Source organism: Lactuca saligna, chromosome 7, assembly GCF_052625555.1.
Source record: "Lactuca saligna cultivar CGN05327 chromosome 7, ASM5262555v1, whole genome shotgun sequence".
In the NCBI taxonomy this organism is placed as follows: Eukaryota; Viridiplantae; Streptophyta; class Magnoliopsida; order Asterales; family Asteraceae; genus Lactuca; species Lactuca saligna.
Window position 1 is genome coordinate 176,810,276 of NC_136423.1, and position 18,337 is coordinate 176,828,612.

Here is an 18,337-nt window from a genome sequence, read left to right on the forward strand (position 1 = left end):
GTCAGTCTTACCGTTAGTAGGCCTCATTCACGAAGCTGGTCTATAAGGGGTGTTTAAGGAAATTGCTAATAAAATGGCGATTGAATGGGTATCCACTCTTACCCACCGCACTCTTGACTAGTGGAGGGTCGTTAGCCAAACGGGTAGGATAGGACGGAAACCTTCCATTATAACTATAACGAAATACAAAAGTAACTAAATGCTTTTACAAAATTCCCAATCTTAGTTACTTTAGGCAAAAGTGAATTTATGCAATTCCATGAAATTACACTTTGTGCCCTTGCGAAGACGTTAGTGAAGCGTGTGTGGTTAACCGACACACTAAATGGTTCTAAGAAAAGGTAGCAAAGGGTGACTCATTGTTTGTCATAGTTCGGTGGAGCGTGTATGGTTAACCGGCACATCGAATAGGTGACTGTAACATTGGGGGCACAATGTAAGTTTGCATGGTTATTCACACCCTGTTTTGTGATCCTTGGCATCCCAGTCACAAATCGAGGGACATATCGAGATTTAAACATGCCATTGAAATGTTCAATGAATCTCAAAAGATCTAGGAATTTTCAATAGATTTAAAACTTAAATTTCTTTTTCGTTTTTCATGGTGGAAATTGGTAAATCGTCATTTACCTACCTTCAAATATTCTGCAACTAGAATACGACATCCCTCTTCTAGGTTGTAGAGTATTGTGTTGGGTCCTAGCCTTAATATCTCATTTGGATGATTTATTAAGGACTCGATCAATCAACTAACTTGAATTTTTCTCCTGTTTTGTAGATGTCAAAGTATGACAACTATGGTCTTCCTAAATCCCGTGGAACAAGCTTTTCACATGAAGATGATATTCCACGATTCGATCGAGGAACACGAGATCATGCTTCACTTCATCCACCTCCTCCTATTGTTCTCCCTAACCCACAAGTTCAAAAGATTGAAAATTTCAAACTCACTCAATCCCTTTTGACAAGTAAACATGAAGAAGGAAAGTCAGTGTGTGCACACGTCCTAGAGATGAAGTCATACATTGATAGGTTAAGAATGTTGGGATCTGTTGTTTGTAAGGAGTTGGCTGTTGATTGGGTTCTTCAGTCACTTCCTGACTCATATAGTGAGTTTGTAAGAGAGTACTATATGATGAACCACGACGTAACCCTCATCGATCTCACCTATATGCTTATTGCTGCTGAATCAACAATGATTTGGCGCACTGGAAAAGCAAAGTTGATTGGTGGATCTACCTTCCATACCTCTATGGATATAGGCAATGGCAACGAAAGGCATGCCATGATCGAAAAGTTTGATCATAAGAGAAAGGAAAAGTCAAAAGTAGTTTCGTGTGTTGTTTCAAAATAGTCAATTTGCTTTTATTGCCAAGAGAAGGGGCATTGGAGACGAAGCTGCCCTATTTACCTAAGAGATCTAAGAGATGGGAGAGTCAAAATGTATGGCTCTACTTTAGGTAAAATCCATTAACTAACTCTTTTAAGTTCCTATTCTAGATTCTTAATACATGATGTGATAAGATTACATTTAATGTAGGATCGAAGAAAAGAAAGGAAGCTTAAGGAAGAAGTGAGCTGAATCTAATCGTGAAGAAATGGATTTCGATCGCATTACTTGAAGATTAGATTCTTAAGCTACTACTTGGAGTTAGAATAGATTGATTAGAAATATGTAACAACATAGTTTTTCAATTGAATTGCATTGTAAGGACAAATTTTTCTGCAATAAAATAAATTTTGATTGTATATTATTTATTTATCCTTGCAATGGTGTGTATGAAAAATTGATGTTTGTAAGTTTCTATTATTAGCAATAATGGATTTGATTCTTAATTATGTTATTTGTGGAAAAGTAAAGAATTTACCAAATAGGGAAAGTTTCTCATTGCCCAAGTTTCAATTGGACAGAAACTTTGAATCATACAACTTGGTTGCATGATGAATGAGAAATTTCATATTTGGAAATTAGACTAATTCGTTGACAAAGTGTCAAGTGAAGGACTAGAAGATTGAGTACACAAGGTTGTGTATTGATCAAGTCCACCACAAGAGTGACAAAGATATACATCATGATTTACTAAAGGTTTAGTAAATATGATTATACTTATAAAATTAAGTGTAATTCCGAGTTGATTGAAAGAGTTTAAATCAATAGCAGAACGAATAAGAAGAATCAAGTAGGCAGAAAGATAAAAGTTTGTCTATTCTAAGAATAAGGCAGAGTACCTTTTATTATGTTTTATGATAGTTCTTAATGATTAAGAACCATATCTCAATTGATTCTCTAGGTGAGTCTTAGTGCAATTGTATGTTTGAGAAGAGGAATCAAGAATTAAAGAAATGGTTAAATCAAGAAGTCAATCATACTTCGTTCCAATATCAAGTCTTAGAGTTAAGATTGTGAGTTGAGTGACAAATCTTAAGAAGGTTTATAACATTCATCAAATGTGGAATTTGAAAAAGGTTTTCTTATTCTTTCACATTTGAAATTGGAAAGTTGTGATGTCTTGACAAAGACCAACTAGAACCAATTTTGTGAAGTGTTTTGTCTTGATAAAGTCTGCACTAACTCTTGAATCTTTGTTTGTCAAGAAATGTTTATTGAGAAAAGAGTCTTATATGTCAAGGAACTAGTGGGAGTCTTAATGGTCTTGAAAAGTTTCAAGAACTAATCAAGAATAAACCTTATCGATCATCACTAGCACACGACTTGAGGTTTACAACCTATCGTGTTGACACTATCTTGTTTCTGTGCGGTTCCATTTGAGTTAATTATGCATGTGAGTTCTATGAGTTCTCATTTGAACGCATAAAAGGCAAGAACTTTGATCAATGAAAAGTACATTGATAGGAAATGGTGAGCTGCTTAACTACTTGGAAGATATGGTGGGTATCCGTGTTACCATAAGGCAAGAGATCAAGATCGAGAAGGTTCGGTCCATATGAGTTTGGATTTGTCACAAAATTTGGTTTTGACAAATCCACATGGATAGGAACACATACACCATTAAAATCTAAGTGTCATAAGATTCCCTCCTTCATGAAGATGACTGTGAGGAAAAGGTTTCACTAAGAGAGATTTTAAGAAGACAATGATTGTGAAATTGTATTCTCGAATTCGATTGTGATTACGGTATCCCTTTCCATAATTCGAATTGTGAGATTTGGCAATTAGTATGAATTGTTTAAGACACACATATGAGCTATATAAGGCAAAGGTGTATAAGTTTAAGAAGCTTAGATAAAGGATTATCAAAGCATTAGGTATTAGAAATATGAACTTCAGAAATTCAATAAGTATTATTTTTTGGAAGTTCAGTTGTTTTCTAAAACATGTCAAAGCTAGTGGGAGCATAAGTGTTATGCTTATATGATAATAATCATCATGATAGTGGGAGCATAAATGTTGTGCTTGTATGATTATTAAGGCAAGTATTGCAAGTTAGCAATATTAATTATAGAAACAAGAGTTATACTTTGCAAAGTCGTAAGGATTGAATAGTTGTTTTGCTATAATTAAGGGAGAAAATATTATGCTTCATTTCAAATCTAAAGGATTAGGTTGTGGAATGTTAATAAATTTAGTTAAGGATACATAGCATGTAAGACATTATGCATCGTATCCCATACGCTTCGGGTAAAGGATCGATTGCAGGTGCTATAAAATTTGACCATTCTAAAATTTTCCAAATGTCTAGCGCATTAAGAGGGAAAAATGACAAGAATCGGTTTTTGACTAAGACAATTAAACAACTATCAAAGGATGATCCAAAGCTCGCTGAGGATTGGTTGCTTGTGAGTAGTTGTAAGTGTGGTATTGGATGGACCATATCGACATTATTATGAATAGATAAGATTCTATTGAGAATGAATTGTCATATGGCAAATATGGAAATGTTTCCATATTGGGAGTTGGATATTGAGAATCTATATCTAGATTAGAAACTTTTATGCAAGAAGGATGTTCAAAGGAATGTACTTTGAGTGAGATACATCATATATATAGAATTGTTTCTGATAGAGATTAGCCAAGTCTTGATGATTTTGAGCTATGACTTTACGAAAGAATCATTGCATAAAATGTAAGAATCTAGAATAAGTAACAAGAATTTGATATTCTCATACTTATGATAAGGATTGGGAGTTGTGAAATGAGTATGATTGGAAATGTGTGCATTTGATCTATTTCACAAAGTATGGACCGTAGGTAAACATTGTGTGCATGGGACAAGTGTAGTAATAATTCAAGTAAGAAGTTGATTACTCGAAACAACAAATAATGAGTAATCAATATGGTGATTAATTAAAATGTTTTATTTATACCCATAGTTTGGGGTCATATGGGATTAGTATTATTCTTGTATTTCACTTTGCATGTTTTGACTTCCTGAATAATTAAATTGGTTCAGAACAATCAAATTATTCGAACGGACCACAGTCGTTCATATGTTGGAAGTAGGTATGAATGAAGATTGTCGTGAATTGGTGTGTGGATTGTCTAAAGTGTATTAGACATAAGCAAACGTTCGCTGCAACGTTCATGAGTGCTTATGAATATGATTTGAGCATTGGATTAAACCTACGCTCACTTGGATCACTTCATGGATTTTATCACGAGTGATTGGTGAGACGATAATATCTTATTTTCTTGAAACCGAGATGTGTGAGTTGTATCTTGCGAGTCGGTTATACATTGATAATATGCAAACGCACCAGTAACTTGGTGTCATAAAACATGTTGTTGTGTGTGATTCGGTGAGTGAGTGAAAGCAAGCATTGAATCAAAGTTTATCCATTCCTTTTATCCAAAGTGGGATGAAAGCGATATATATGGGTCCCTCTATGATTTAGTGATGGCACCTAAGCGCTTGGCCAAGCCTTGACTAATTTGATGTGTTCAATTGTAGTCTGTTGTCAGTCGTCATAAATCGGAAATCGGGAAACAGTATAGAGAGAATGATTTAAATCCATGTCTCAGTCTATACGATATCTAGAATGGAGGAATATATGATCCCTTATCTAAAGGACAGGCTTCTGATAGGATCAGAGTTGACAACGGTTTTTGAAAGCTGTGATTGCAGATCAGGATCTGAAGTCATATGCATAATAGTTATTAGAATTATCCAAGTGGGAGACTGTTGGATTAGTGTCTAAGTCCATAACTATTTTGGTATGCACTTGACCCGATGGTGCATGGTCCTTTTGGATTGCCTTCATCAAAGCAACTTGATAGGATGAATTATGGAGAGAGAGGAGTAATTATGATTTATTAATATATTATGAGGATAATATATTAAAGGAGAAATCATATTGTTTTATTAATATTAGTCAATAGTTAATAAGAATTAATTTTGTGGCTAAAAGATATTAATTAAACTTAAGGGACTAGAACTGTCAATTGTATGATAGTTGAATATTGGGCTAATGGACTCCATATTAGAGGGGTGGACAAATTCTTTGGGGAAACCCATTAGAAATCGTCCAAGGCCTCTAAGGAGGGAGTCCATGGGTTGCTTAGGGCCTAAGCAGTCAAATTAGGGTTTCCTTGTTAGATAACCCTAATAGCCTCACTATTTAAGGATCCCTAGAGCACCAAAAACGTGGTGGAGAGTTTTCTTAGGGTTTCTACACGTTTTTGGGTGCCTCCTCTCTTATCATTCTTCATCCTCTTGCTCTTGGTGTTTGTGAGCCATTAGAGGAGTGACACTTGTGACTCTAAGCTTTCTAAAGCCATTACAAAGGAGGATTTGAGATTGTTATTGCTACATAACAATCAAGGTAAGATCTAAACCCCAATCTTATGTTAATATGATTAGTTGTATGCTAGATCTAGGGTTTATAGCTTTGGATATCCAATTGCATGTTCATTAGACAAACTAGATCCAAAGGCTATTAGGGTTTGCACGTACACCATACGAATGATGTTTTGCTCAAAACCCATCACTTTAAACGGTCCAATAAACCTTGGACTCAACTTTCCCCTTTTACCAAATCGTATAAGTCCCTTCCACGATGAGACTTTAAGCAAAACCGAATCACCAACTTCGAATGTTATCCGTTTTCTTTTCTTGTCAGCATAGCTCTTTTGACGATCATGAGTTGCTAACATCCTTTCCCTAATCACTTTCAACTTTTCAGCAGTCTGATGGACTATCTCAGGTCCCATAAACTGCTTTTCTCCAGCTTCAAGCCAACATAACGACGTTCGACACTTCTATCCATACAAAGCGTGATAAGGTGCCATCGTGATAAACTGCTTTTTTGCCAATGTATGCACCTACTGCCAATTTCAACTGGTTGAACATGTTTCTGGCAAATTGCTGCACATTTTTGGTCCTATAATAAAATGTGGTTGCATATTTCATCTAAAAAACAAATTTGTTGCATAAATTGGGAAAAGAGTGAAATGTCGTTGCATAAGAGCGATTTAACCCTAGAATAAATGTAAAATATAGGTATCAAAGTAATTTTACTGAGGTATTTGACAAACACAATGATTGCAACTGGTATGAAACTGATCATTTGATCCTAAACAATGAATGATATAACCATAAGCAAAAGTAGAAGCTGGGTACCCAATCATTGATCACTTGCAAGACGGTGCATCCATACATACATAATTTTTGTAAGAAAATGTGTGCAATATATTATATTACTAAAAATCAGCGATTTGTGGTGATTTATGGAATAAATTATGGAAGTGCCGAAGGAATTAAATGGTATATTAAGGAGCTATGTTTGGAGCGAGAGACCTCTACTTTTTGCAAAACGGCTTACAGAGTATTATCAAGGTCCGAATGGTGAAGGTTCATAAATCTATCTTAAAAGGGAAGGTATTAACCCTGGAAACTTACATAAGACCAACAACGCTGTTGCCCAAGCTTTGTTGGCCAATAGATTAGGGAAAAAAACGAATCATTGCTGAAATGGGTGATGGGAATGGGGAACATGGAGTAGCAACAACAACTGTATGTGCACAATATGGCATGCAATGCGTTATTTACATTGCTGCTCAAGATATGGAAAGGCAAGCCATTAATCTACGCAGAATGAAGAGCAATGGAGCCGAGGTTCTTTGCTGAAGATAAAGAAGTCAGATTGATTGGAATCAAATGCCATGGGCCTGTTTAATGAATTTGTTGGTGGTGAATCAAGTGCCATGGGCCTGTTTAATGAATTTGCTGAAGATAAAGAAGTCAGATTGATTGGAATTGAGGCTTCAGGCTCTTTGCTTGATATTGCCAAACATAAACGTGCAACCACTTTGACAGAAGAAGGAGAGGTTGGGGTTGGACCCATGACCTACTACTTGTTACAAGATGACGGTCAAATTGTTGACCTTCTTTCCTTTATTACGGGGTAATGCAACAAATAGCTATGTACTTCACAACTTTTTTTCTTGCTAAAGTTTTTCTAAACCCACACCACCCACCACACCTTTAATCAAACATCTTGAAAAAACAAACGAAAAAAAAAAAAACTCATTTTTTGATTCTTAAGGTGCAGGGTGATGTGATTTTGTAAAAAAAGTACTACAAATTAGTCCATTGGTTGGATTTTCAACCTTTTTTGTTCCTAAATTTTGTCCTTGGGTCGTTTAGGTTAACACCATTACTGTTAAGTCTGTTTAAAATAACCTTTTTGCCCATGTGTTCTTTCATCTCATCCATCTTCATCCAGTAACAATTTAGGGTTCATGAACATAAAGAAGAAGAAGATTAAAAAGGGGTACAAACGGCCCATCTCCGTATTTTGTGTTATTTTATTGATTGTTTTGTGTTGTGCAGAAAATCGGAATTAATTTATAAAAATAATTTAATTAGTCAATGATACAATAATTAACCAAGATCTTCTCTTGATTCTGACGAAATTTACTATGTTCCTTCATTGAATGTGGAATACGAAATTATATGAGGAATTTTTGTGTGGTTTTTTCGAACCCAAAATCTGGTCTTTGGTGATCTATTTATAGATATACATTGATTGTTTTTCCCTCCAAAAACTGTTAACCAAAAATAACTATTAACACAGTTCAAACGAATTTAACATATTTTTAATAAAATTAAAAAAGTGAAAATCGGAATTAATATATAAAAATAATTTAATTAGTTAAGGAGACCCCAAAAGCCAATATTTTGACCATTAAATATATATATTAATCTAAATTTTATAAAAGTAATTTGATTAGTCCAATCACCAAATCCAATCCTTTTAATCCAAACCTTTGATCTAATTAACAAACAACTAATTTGAAGCTTTTAAAAGGAATATAAGTTTTATCTATTAATTAGGGACAAGTCTCATAGAAAAATTTAACAAAGTTTCAACACACAATATATAAATCGTTACCACTCCTTTAATTTATTTAATCGCATCTATCTATTTTGTTGTGGCTTAGGATGTGTTGAATGTCGTGTTTCGATATTTTGGGTCCTATTTGGGCCGACATACATGATTGTTCGTGTTTTCTTTTCTATAATATTTTCACTCGATTCGTATCTATCCCGTTCCCGTATCAGTGAACAACACCATAGTTTTTATCAGTTTCCCACCACAAGAGCTCACAAATACAAACCCTTATAAATTCCAAAGACGATAATGGCTTTCTCACTAACAACCCCAGCTCACGGAACCACCGCCACTGCCGCCCTCTACAGCTCGTCCTCTTCGGCGTTTCTCAATCCATACCCCTCACAACTATCCCTTCGGTTCAACAAATTTGGGTCCTGCTCGCCCAAATCGTTTGCCGTTTCTTGTGTCCTTGCTAAACAACCCACCGGTCAAATGGAGCTGGAGAAAGTGGTGGTTCAGGATGAGTTGTCGGTTCTTCAGCGCCCCGATTCGCTTGGCCGTTTTGGTAAGTATGGTGGGAAATATGTTCCTGAAACCCTAATGTTCGCTCTCTCCGAGCTTGAATCAGCTTTTAAAGCCTTAGCTACCGATCATGAATTCCAGGTATTGATTGCGAGCTACTTCATCCCGTTTCTGTGAATGCCACAATTTTACAGGACCACTTGCCGATTGATATACCAAGCGTTGGGTGGATGTGCATTTCTATGATTGAAAGTGATAAGATTGTGTACTTATGCATTGTTTTACCAATTGAAACATCTCTCTAATTTTTTTTTGCTTCTTTATAGTAATTGATACAAAAGATGTCCTATTGTATAGTCAGAATCAAACAATTCTTCGATAAACATCTACAACTAAACTTGTGTGTTTAAAGATTTGCATGCTATGGCGTTCAAAAAATTGGCAAATAAGTATAAAGAGTTAAACGCGGTTTCACTGTTTTCTCATTTCATCCAACAAAGTGTTGTTTAGACTAAATATGCAACATTGTGACTAGTAATCATTATAAAAATCCATGTAGTACTACTACAAAAACCTCTCTTTTGGTTCAATTTATGGAGGAATTACTAACTTATGTAATAAACTATGCGAGTGCAGAAGGAATTAGCTGGAATATTGAAGGACTATGTTGGTAGGGAAAGCCCATTATACTTTGCAGAAAGACTTACAGAGCATTATAAACGTCCCAATGGTGAAGGGCCAGAAATTTATCTTAAAAGGGAAGATCTTAACCACACTGGTGCACATAAGATCAATAATGCAGTTGCTCAAGCTTTGTTGGCCAAGAAATTAGGGAAAGAGAGAATTATTGCTGAAACAGGTGCTGGACAACATGGAGTAGCAACTGCAACTGTATGTGCAAGATTTGGTTTGCAGTGTATTATTTATATGGGTGCTCAGGATATGGAAAGACAAGCTCTTAATGTCTTTAGAATGAAGCTGCTTGGAGCTGAGGTTTGTTAAGTTTTTTCAACCTTCCCTTTTATTTATTTTCACAATACATTGCTGTAATAGGATTATAAATGGAGGTTTGTTTCTGATTTGATGATTTCCCATACATAATTACTACTACATGATTTAGGTAAGAGCAGTTCATTCAGGAACAGCCACACTAAAAGATGCCACATCAGAGGCCATAAGGGATTGGGTAACCAATGTGGAGACAACTCACTACATCTTAGGTTCGGTTGCGGGCCCACATCCTTACCCGATGATGGTGCGTGAATTCCATGCAGTAATTGGTAAAGAAACGCGCAAACAAGCAATGGAAAAATGGGGTGGAAAACCAGATGTTTTGGTTGCTTGTGTTGGTGGTGGATCGAATGCCATGGGACTTTTTCATGAGTTTGTTGAAGATAAAGAAGTCAGATTGATTGGAGTTGAGGCTGCAGGTTTTGGGATTGATAGTGGAAAACATGCAGCCACTCTAACAAAAGGAGAAGTTGGGGTGCTTCATGGAGCTATGAGTTACTTGTTACAAGATGATGATGGTCAAATCATTGAGCCTCATTCCATTAGTGCAGGGTAAGTAAGACTGCAAGAAATAGCAATTATTTGTTTTTTCTTTGTATTATGGCACTGCATCAAATGTCTTCATGGATTTTGAATATAATAAGTACACGCATCCAATTACTATTTTTAGTACCTTTTTATTCAATTGGAAAATTCGAACAGGTTTGGTTTGGTTTGGTTTGTTTTTTTTAGGGCTAAAAATGGAATTTTCCCTTTGACCGTTTTGTTTTCCTTAATCTCAAATCATTATTATGGCTTATTGTAGGCTGGACTACCCGGGAGTGGGACCCGAGCACAGCTTTCTGAAAGACTTAGGGCGGGCTGAATATTATAGCATCACTGACGAGGAAGCGTTGGAAGGTACATATTTTATTTTGGGTGAATTACAAGTTTCCACCTTGTGGTTTGTCAAAAGTTACGGATTGGGTCCTTTGCGATCCGTAAAAGATGCATTGGGTCGTTTAAGTATTAATGTTAACACTTATGTCCATGTAAAATGACCTATTTGCCCTTTTTCGTTTTATCTTTCATGTAAAATGAACCTTTTCTTGTTACCTTTGTTCATGAAGATGAATATAGGGGCAAAATGGTCATTTAAACGGAACAGAGTCTAAAATGGTTAAAAAGTTGAATCGTTCAAGGACAGAAAAGGTTAAAAAAAAAAAAAAAAACTTGGTTAATTTTATTAATTGTTTGTGTGCAGCTTTTAAGAGACTTTCAAGATTAGAGGGAATAATTCCGGCTCTAGAGACATCTCATGCATTGGCTTATCTAGAGAAACTGTGCCCTACTTTACCTAATGGCACCAAGCTTGTCCTTAACTGCAGTGGTAGAGGAGATAAGGACGTTCATACTGCCATTAAGCATTTGCAGGTTTGATAACAGTTGTTGTTTATGAGTTGTCATATGTTGAGAAATAATATTATGTTATATATGTTTTGATTTCTTGTTTTGGATATAAACTTCAGCTGTTGGATTTTTCACAAAGTTTCGCTTTGTTCATGTCTTGTTATCCTTCTTTATTCTTCATGTTACTAGTTTGATTTCTTTACCTTTCATGTCAACATGAAAATCCCAACTGAGATCTCAGGTTCTTTGTAGTAATATGGGGTGTTTGAGAAGTGCTTAGTGATTGACTTGTTAGTTTTTCAAAAGTCAAAACATTATTTAAAAAAAATCCTTTATCACCAAATAAGCTAAAAAAACAATTACTTTTATAAGAAATAATTTATTGAGTTAAATAAGCGAATCCCAATCACCCCTTATGTATGTGTAATGATATAAAATTCTTAATTGCATAAAAGATACAAGTCTTTTTGTATTTGGTAAGGAGTAAATTTGAGAAAAATAATTGAGAATGCATCTAAGGTTTTGAAGAAACGAGCTCACACAGTGACTTTCTCGAAGAAATTTGTAAAAATGGGTTGCTTTCTAAAAAGCCTTGCAAAAATTGGGCTTTGGACCCGCATGGGAGATATGATTAATATGAAAGTTACATAAGTGATACTTCTCATTTTACAACTTTAACCTTTTTATTTTTATAATATATTATAATTATATCCTTTACATTTTCAATGTTTAATTTATACCTTCACCATATATATACATATATTATCTTATAATAAAATTAAATTATTAAAACTTTTAGTTTATACCACTAAAATCATGGTGTTAAAAACTTCAAATCAATACCAATATTAAATATAATTAAAATTATATATAACAAATAAATGTAGAATTCATTAGAAATGTATTAATATTAAATGAATTTACAACTATTGCATGTGATTTGTAAAATCCAAAGGTAAGTTATATGCAAAACTACTTCAATGGCAGAAGTCAAAACAAAAATGTCACTGACTCACTCTTTATCTCAAAACTCTTAAAAACTTTTTGTTTATATTATTATAAAATTTTACATTTATTTCTAACATTCCTTGAATATTATTCTCTTCACATTTGCATCATCAACGTTCCATATTTCTCTCATGTTTGAATCATTACTTATTTCATACGTTAAACATAAGGTACATATTTTTATCTAAATATTTTGCATATGTTAATATGTTTGATGTAATGTTAAATTTTGTATAGTAGTTTGCATCGTTTATCCTATGGTTCGTATTGTAGCTACATTCAATAGAATTTTATAACTTTGTAGAAAAACACAGTGATATTGCAATGAATTACAATATACACACCATAACTATATTACAATTTCGCAGTACATATATACCGTGTATGTGGTGTCTCTTTGTTAAATGTGATACTCATATACAAAGTCGTACTTTATTTGAGTTTGACTATAATGAAGGTGTATATAAAATTGTTACAATGTCACAAATAAATAAAACATGTGGAATTATGCATATTGTCGGTATTATCAGCATACGTGCGCATATGGTAAGTGGAAAATGAAAATATTTTAATGTTTGCATGCTCATGCAATTTGTCAAGGGATAACCCTACTTTCATTATAAACATTACACTAGTGATAGCCTGATAGGTATAAACAACGATATGTGCACCTGAGATGTATGGCACATGTACATGATGTAAGCATGAAAACCAAATGAGTTTTTCATACCAATAATATAAACAATAATAAGAAAAAGGGAAAACGGAATACACACTTGTAACGAAAGTGTGTGAAGGCATATATATATAAACCCTGTTTCAACAACATCCGTTATGGACATACATCCCATCCTTTTATGTTTAACAACCAACAATTGACACATTCAAAACTTCAAATAATCACTGAAATAGTATCACTTTGTAACGGTAGGTACTTTTCATTTATGGTGATTAATCAAAGAGTTTAGCTCATTATTAACTAGGGGTAAAATGAAGATGTTTTGGGTAAAAAGGCTAATTTGAGGGGAATTAGCATACTGAAATTTAATTAAGTCGTTAATATTGTTGTTTAGGGATAAGTTCTGAACTTGAAAGAAATAAGACTAATGATTATTTTGAAGAACAAGAAAGGGTTAGGGTGCATTTGGAGTTTTCCATAAAAAATTTGAAAAAGTTTTGGTTGACTCATTTTTCAAAAAATTTATGTTTTCCAAATTGTTTGTAAATTAGAAAAATAATTGTTACGTATTCCAAAGTTTTCTAAATTTCTAAAATAAAAAATAAAAACTCCACAAGTTTTAACCAAACGTATTTTTAAAAATTTTCATTGAAAACTGAAAACTCAACTCAACTCCATTTTTTTAAAACGTTTCTACAAAAATAAAATAACAATTTTCTACAACCAAACACACCCTCAGTCTAGTAGAAAATGTTTAAATTATACAAATTTAACCTTTAATATCCAGTTTTACCGGTTTTCTGACAACTAGGCAACCAATGTGGCAATACGATAATATAGACATATGAAATTCAAACCAGCAAACAAATAATGAAATGAAATGAAATGTTTACCCAAACCTTCAAATCAATGATTTATGAAATCCTAATGCATATGAAAATCCAAAGGAGCAACGCACATCAAATCCCAATTTATTGGGAAATACTAAAAAAGAAATAAAAGCACATAAAAGTTGTTGATATTTCATGTGAACCTGACAACAAAGGCTGCAGAGCTACTTTCGATCTTATCGAATTCCTTTATGACATCTGTTTCCTTCTTTCGTTCTCCTACCTGAGTCTTAGACCAACAGATATTCATCCTCTCCAAAACAGTTGCATACTTCAAAACACGTTTGAGAAAACATATTTCTGAATCAGTAGCATGAAAGTTCTTGAAAGTCACAATCTTGAGGCAATTCGTCATGCATATAGGTACTAATAACCAGACTCTATCTTCCTCACCAAGGTCCATGGAGTTCTCGAAACCCTGTACAAAATTTTAGAAAACCTTATGTTACTATCATATAATCATTGGCATGATAATATAGATTAATCCACCTCGGAGAGACCAAAAAATTGTAGATTTGGACAGAAGTAAAGCAAATTCATCACTGCTCCAAAAGTATAATTCTCGATCTCCTTAGTCAACGTTAAATTGATCAAATTTGGGAAAACCGGTAAATGGAGCGGCATGTCTGTAAATATAAGAGACTTTTTACATGGAAAACAAACAGAACACACAAACACAAAAGTCAGTAATCATAATCATAATCACACAGTCGTAGTATTGTAGAAAGAGGTGAGGTGAGGTGAGTTGTGATATATTCAACTTAAGATGTAGATTAGGTTGTCAATTACCTCCATAGTGACATTAGATAACCCCAAAGCCATAACATTTCGTAGTTGTTTGAGTAGATCAACAGCTCGACATGTGACTTCATTTTGCCTCTCCTCAGGGAGAGAAATGTGAATGTATGCTCTGACAAGGGAAGGTATATCACTCAAGAGAATTTCGTTTGATAGATGTCCGATATATTCAAAACATGCAAGATTTGCTGCAACAATCTTGATCTTACAACCAATATCATCATCTTCTGGCTCAAAGTCCGAGTCATCGAATATGGTCAGGCTTTTTAAGGTGGAAATGGAAATCACAATGTTATTCAAGTGAATCCATTGGCAATATGATAAAACCAATTTTTCTAGAACATGACAGCCTGAGAAAAGTCGTTCTGCATCACCATCATTCAGGAACCCAACATAATCTAGGTGCAGGTTTTTCAGGCATGGAAAAGAAACGTGAGATGGGATTTTAATCCATTCTACTTCTAATTTCAAGCTACTCAATGACATGCTACAAAACATAGACTTAGGAAGCACAGATGAAATCATATCCACTATACAAAGATCAAGCTCCCGAACATTGTGCGAGATTGCATCAGAAATCCATAGTTTTATTTGTGATGCATCAGAGGAAATACGACATATTAGACTGAACTTTTCTAAATTCGATGCATCTCGCATCCGGAGGACCCTTTCTACAAAGTTCATGAAGGAAGTGACCTTAGATGGATGCTTGTCATCAATCTCTCTAGGATACAACACTGCATCATCAATATCAAGTTTAGGAATGGAAACCCAGAGGTACTTCCATCGTGTACATAATATGGAAGTCTTTACAGCTTCTTTTGTATGCATAAATGACAGAATCTGGTGAAGAATACAATCTGGTAGATTGCTAATATGATCCACCATATCACATGAATCTTCAATTTCATGTTGCTTGTTGCCTCTGTATTTACTCATTGGTAGCTTCTTTGGTTTCATAATCACAGCCTACAAGGTGAAATATCAAGTTTAATCTTCTTTAAAATCAACTAAACTGAAAACATTCAAGAAAAGCAAGTTAACTAGATCAGAATGGCTCAAGAAAAAACAATTTAACTAAATCATAACGGTTTAACTGAGCCATAGACCATATCCATTAACTTAAAGTAGGAACATTTCATCACTTAAATGGCCAAGCCAGGCCCTTTTAGGACTCAAAATCGATCTAATGTACCTTCAATTAAGCAAATGAACTTATGAAGAGTAGTCTTTGAGTTGTGCCCTAATTATAAGCTTATCCATGAATGGAAATTATAATTCCTAGACACAACTGAATTTTAATTGACTACAGATTGCAAATCGACAGAAAAGGTGCATAACATACAATATATTGTTAACCTAAATTGATATCTCTACTATAAAAGAAAAAGAAAAAAATATAAACCCTAGAGCAATTGCGCAGGTAAAGCTTACTGAAATCGACACTCTTTATCGACGAATGGTCGAAGTTTGAAATCCACACTCTTTATCGACGAATGGTCAAAGTTTTGAGGGAGGTGTGCCGGAAATTGACATGGCTATTGAGAATTTGAGACCAGATGACATGAAAATGTAATCGAGTTGAAGGGCTTGTTTTATTTCTCCCGCTCCCACACTCTCGCTTTTACACTTGTTTTAGATATAATATTAAAAAGAAAAAGAAAAAAAAAAGATTAATTTATTAAATTTAGTTTATAGAAAAATCGGCAATTAAAACTACCAACAATAAATAGTAATTTAACCATTTTTTTGTGACATCAAACGTACTAACAAATACAGCATAATTTTTTTAAGAATATTTTTGTTATGAGAAATTAAATGACAAAACTGCACAAATGGTCCCTGTAGTTTGCTCAAAATTGCCACTTTGGTCCAAAAAGGTTTTCACTAGCACCACAAATCCAAAATTTTCATTTTGTTGCGAGTTTGATCCATTTTTCTATAAACCTTTTCATAATGACTATTTTGCCATTATATTTTTCTTTTTCAGTTTTTTTATTATTTAAATATTTATTTTGATTAAAAGAAAAAAGAAAATTTTCATTTTCTATTTTATTTTTATAATATTTTATAACAAAATAAAAAAATAAAAATGATCTCTCTCTCTCTCTCTCTCTCTCTCTCTTTCTCTGTGTGTGTGTGTGTGTGTCAAAATGCTTCACCCTATGATACCATTTGAAGAACCCAAACCACCACCAGTGGAGGTGACGACTGAGGAACTCCTCCTCTGAATCTGGAATCGGATCTGGTTCCCACACCACCATTCTCTATATCTATTATATCTCAAATCACAATTCATACACCATCATCGTTGATTTGCTTCACACATCACCATCACCAATTTTGTTTCAAATGCCACTTTTATGAAACCCTAGCACTGCCACCCTTCTCACTGGTCTCTTTTTTGAACATCGATGTCATCGGGAACCCTAGTGTTCACCCCATTCAGAGAAAGAGGAGAAGAGAAGAACACCCATATACAAATCGATTTTTTGGTGATGAATACCCACACACAAATCAAATTCCATAAATGAAAAAACACACACAAACATTGTGATTTCTGTAAACTAAAACATAAAAATGGTTCCAGCTAACTGAAGCTTTAAAATCCATCACAACGTCCTTCAACTGTTGTTCATCCACATGAAAAAGATCGAGATAGAAGAAAATGAAAAGAGATACACATTTGGAGACGAAGATCGAACATATATTGAATAGATTTAGTGCTGTCAGATAACCCTTCTTCTCCGACGATATAAGATCTATGAAAGTGATGAGCTAGGGTTTTCAACAATGATTCTTCTTCTTCGTCGTTGATGTAGAATCCTTCTTCCTCGACACTAGGGTTTCGTAAAGAGGTGGCGGTCCGATTGCAGGAGCAGGGAGGCGCATAACAATGGCGGTGATGGTTTTGCTGCTTCATCCTTGTTTCCAATCTATCTCCCCTCCGATTGAAGATGAAGTATGGTGGAAGATTATGAAGGCAAGCGATGGTGAAATGGTTATGTTGATGAAGGTCAGGGCCTGAAGATGGGGGTGTATTGTCGGCATTCTCAAAGAGAGAGGGAAGAAGGATCGATTGTGAAGAGGGATCGATTTTTGAGAAAAAAGGGGCACACACATGAGAGAGAGGGGGTTTCTTTTTTATTTTATTTTTAATCAGAAAAACATTTAAATAAATAAAAAAACAGAAAAGGGAAATACCAAGGGTAAATCCATCATTTTAAATATTTTTAAATCAAATTGGACCAAAGTCGCAACAAAATGAAAACTTTGGACCTGTGGTGCTAGTCAAAACTTTTTTAGACCAAAATGACAATTTTGAGCAAACCATAGGGACCATTTGTGCAGTTTAGTCAAATTAAATTGCCTCTTATTTTTATGCCTACAAATGATTTTACCTAATCAAATTATGATACGTGTCATTATTTCATATTTTTTTAACTAACTCATTAATGTTATATTAGAAATATATCAAATACAATTAAATTGAATGTTGATTTGTTATAATTTTAATAGATATGAATAATTATAGACATAAAAGGTAAGAAATAATTTAATTTCTCTTTTGTTACACATTATCTTTTACAATTTTTTTTTATCGAATTTGCATCATAAATTTTTGTTTGCAAAACACATTCTGTATTATGTTTAATTCAATTTTCATATGAAACATAAAATACTATTAAAAAAAATATTACTCCCTCCGTCTCAAAATTATAATCTATCTTTTCTTTTTGGTTTA

At 34.1% G+C, this 18,337-nt stretch overlaps 2 protein-coding genes across 2 annotated transcripts; one reads left to right on the plus strand and one right to left on the minus strand.

The window, feature by feature from the left end:
- The first annotated feature begins 8,484 nt into the window (after positions 1-8,484).
- Positions 8,485-11,370, plus strand: LOC145004612 (tryptophan synthase beta chain 1). The gene is made up of 5 exons (XM_078963568.1): positions 8,485-8,958; positions 9,454-9,810; positions 9,938-10,380; positions 10,634-10,728; positions 11,072-11,370. The coding sequence occupies exons 1-5, from the start codon at positions 8,602-8,604 to the stop codon at positions 11,245-11,247; spliced, it is 1,428 nt and encodes a 475-aa protein (XP_078819694.1). The 5' UTR covers positions 8,485-8,601; the 3' UTR covers positions 11,248-11,370.
- A 2,405-nt stretch (positions 11,371-13,775) lies between these two features.
- Positions 13,776-16,209, minus strand: LOC145006294 (F-box/LRR-repeat protein At3g59190-like). The gene is made up of 4 exons (XM_078965386.1): positions 16,027-16,209; positions 14,584-15,561; positions 14,284-14,436; positions 13,776-14,212 (listed from the first exon to the last, which is right to left on the minus strand). Exons 2-4 carry the CDS (start codon positions 15,550-15,552, stop codon positions 13,928-13,930), a joined length of 1,407 nt encoding a protein of 468 aa, XP_078821512.1. The 5' UTR covers positions 15,553-15,561; positions 16,027-16,209; the 3' UTR covers positions 13,776-13,927.
- Positions 16,210-18,337: the final 2,128 nt, after the last annotated feature.